Source organism: Cyprinodon variegatus, unplaced genomic scaffold (assembly GCF_000732505.1).
Source record: "Cyprinodon variegatus isolate N-32 unplaced genomic scaffold, C_variegatus-1.0 Scaffold1474, whole genome shotgun sequence".
NCBI lineage: Eukaryota > Metazoa > Chordata > Actinopteri > Cyprinodontiformes > Cyprinodontidae > Cyprinodon > Cyprinodon variegatus.
In genome coordinates, this window is record NW_015151927.1 from 28,082 (window position 1) to 29,862 (window position 1,781).

At 40.9% G+C, this 1,781-nt stretch overlaps 1 protein-coding gene across 1 annotated transcript in view; it reads left to right on the forward strand.

Moving 5' to 3' along the window:
* LOC107103525 (ubiquitin carboxyl-terminal hydrolase 48-like) overlaps window positions 1-1,781 on the forward strand; it is a 17,937-nt gene that overhangs the window by 6,223 nt on the left and 9,933 nt on the right. Inside the window, exons 6-7 of the mRNA XM_015403258.1 lie at window positions 1,191-1,324; window positions 1,472-1,557. Of these exons, the coding sequence (XP_015258744.1) occupies window positions 1,191-1,324; window positions 1,472-1,557 (220 nt within the window). The remainder of the gene's footprint in view (window positions 1-1,190; window positions 1,325-1,471; window positions 1,558-1,781) is intronic.

Here is a 1,781-nt window from a genome sequence, read left to right on the forward strand (position 1 = left end):
GCTTTATGGAACAAAGTAGCGTATATTGTGTGAATGTACAGCTACATTTCTCATGTAAGTTTGCGTAGTTTTAACACAAACATTTATTTTTCATATTGCACCAGTACAGTTAATGAGCAACCTGTACTTGTGTGCTTGTTTGTTCTGTTTAAAATGTTTATTTTGGAATAAAGAGGTTAATATAAAAAAATATTTTTTGTCCGATTCATCGAAAAAATAATCAGCAGATTCATCGATTTTTAAAATAATCGTTAGTTGCAGCCCTAATCTGAATTAAAAACACTGATCATTTATTGAACAGGATGGAATAATTTCAGATTTAAAGAACTTTCAGAAGTTTGAATTCCGAATATGAGCGGACTTTTCCTTTAATGGGCATATTTAAAGGTATAGTGGAGGATGTTCTTTTTTCTGGTGGATCATCAACATGAGTGGTCATCCTAATCGTGAATCATTCTGGTGATTATGTTTACATAAGGCCTAACTAGAAAAATTTAAAATCCTCTTTAGGTAATTAAGCTTTTATGAGCGATGCAACTTTTAAACAGAGCGTGCACGAGGAGAAACGGGCTCCTCCACGCCCTCGCACGGGTTTAACAGGCGTTCCCTATCAGCAGCGCGCACAGGGTTGTGCAAGTGCATTTTTTTTTTAAGTGGAGAGGGCAGGTCTTGTCAAAAATATGCGAAAGTCCTCCACTATAGCTTTTAAGAAAGAAGGATTTTCACCAGTATTAAAGATGCAGAAACCGCTACAGTGATCCGTTATGTAAAGGATAAGTTTGAGGATCGGGAGGCAAAGGCAGTGAGAAAATCTGGATATTTGTAAGCAAAGTGTTTAGCTTTCCTCCTCATCAGTCTGTAAAAGACCTCCTCTGCCTGGTATATGCTTGGTGCACTTCCAAGGTCTGCACGGCCAAATTACGTCATTTTGGGCTTCCAAGCCCTGACTGAATTTTTGCACGTAGCACCTAGGAAAATTTATAACTACGTGAAAGATTCTGCGTGGAAAACGTGTAGGGCTGCGGCTCCCGTTGGCGAGGGTCGGCAAATGTAAATGTGTAGAGACGTCACAGTTTGTGGAAAACGCCATAAAAGAACTGAACCGAATGAAGCGTTGATGTGTTTTCTACTTCCTCGTGTAGCGTGGTGGTGTCAGCTTACAGCTTGTCCTGAAACTTGTGTCCTTGTAGGAAGAGAAGCTGGATGGAGAGAACCGCTACTTCTGTGAAAACTGCCAGAGCAAACAGAACGCCACCCGGAGGATCAGACTTCACAGCCTCCCTCCGACCCTCAACCTGCAGCTCATGCGCTTTGTCTTTGACAGGTCAGTAACGGGTCACACGGTCGGCTGTGGTCTGACGGCCTTAGTTCCATCTAACCATCAATCTGTCTGATTTAAAGATGGAGGGAAGACCTGAACAACCATTATGAATAAAAAGCTGAAACTGATCATTCTTTCTGTCATTCACAGACAAACGGGTCTAAAGAAGAAGCTCAACACTTTTATCAATTTTCCTGAGCAGCTGGACATGGAACCTTTCTTGGAACGAAAACTAGGTACTGATTTACTTTTCTTGAGCCGGCCTTCTGCCAGATCAGCGTACCCCAGCATACCTATACTCAATACGCATGAGCAAGATGTTAGATTTGCATACATGTATGCTAGTCCCATTTCTCCCTTTAGTTTATCCCCGTTTAGCCCTTTAGTTTTGTACGAAAAACACATTTAACACTATAAATACACTTTAAAGGAATAGTACACCCAAAACATGATTAGCCTT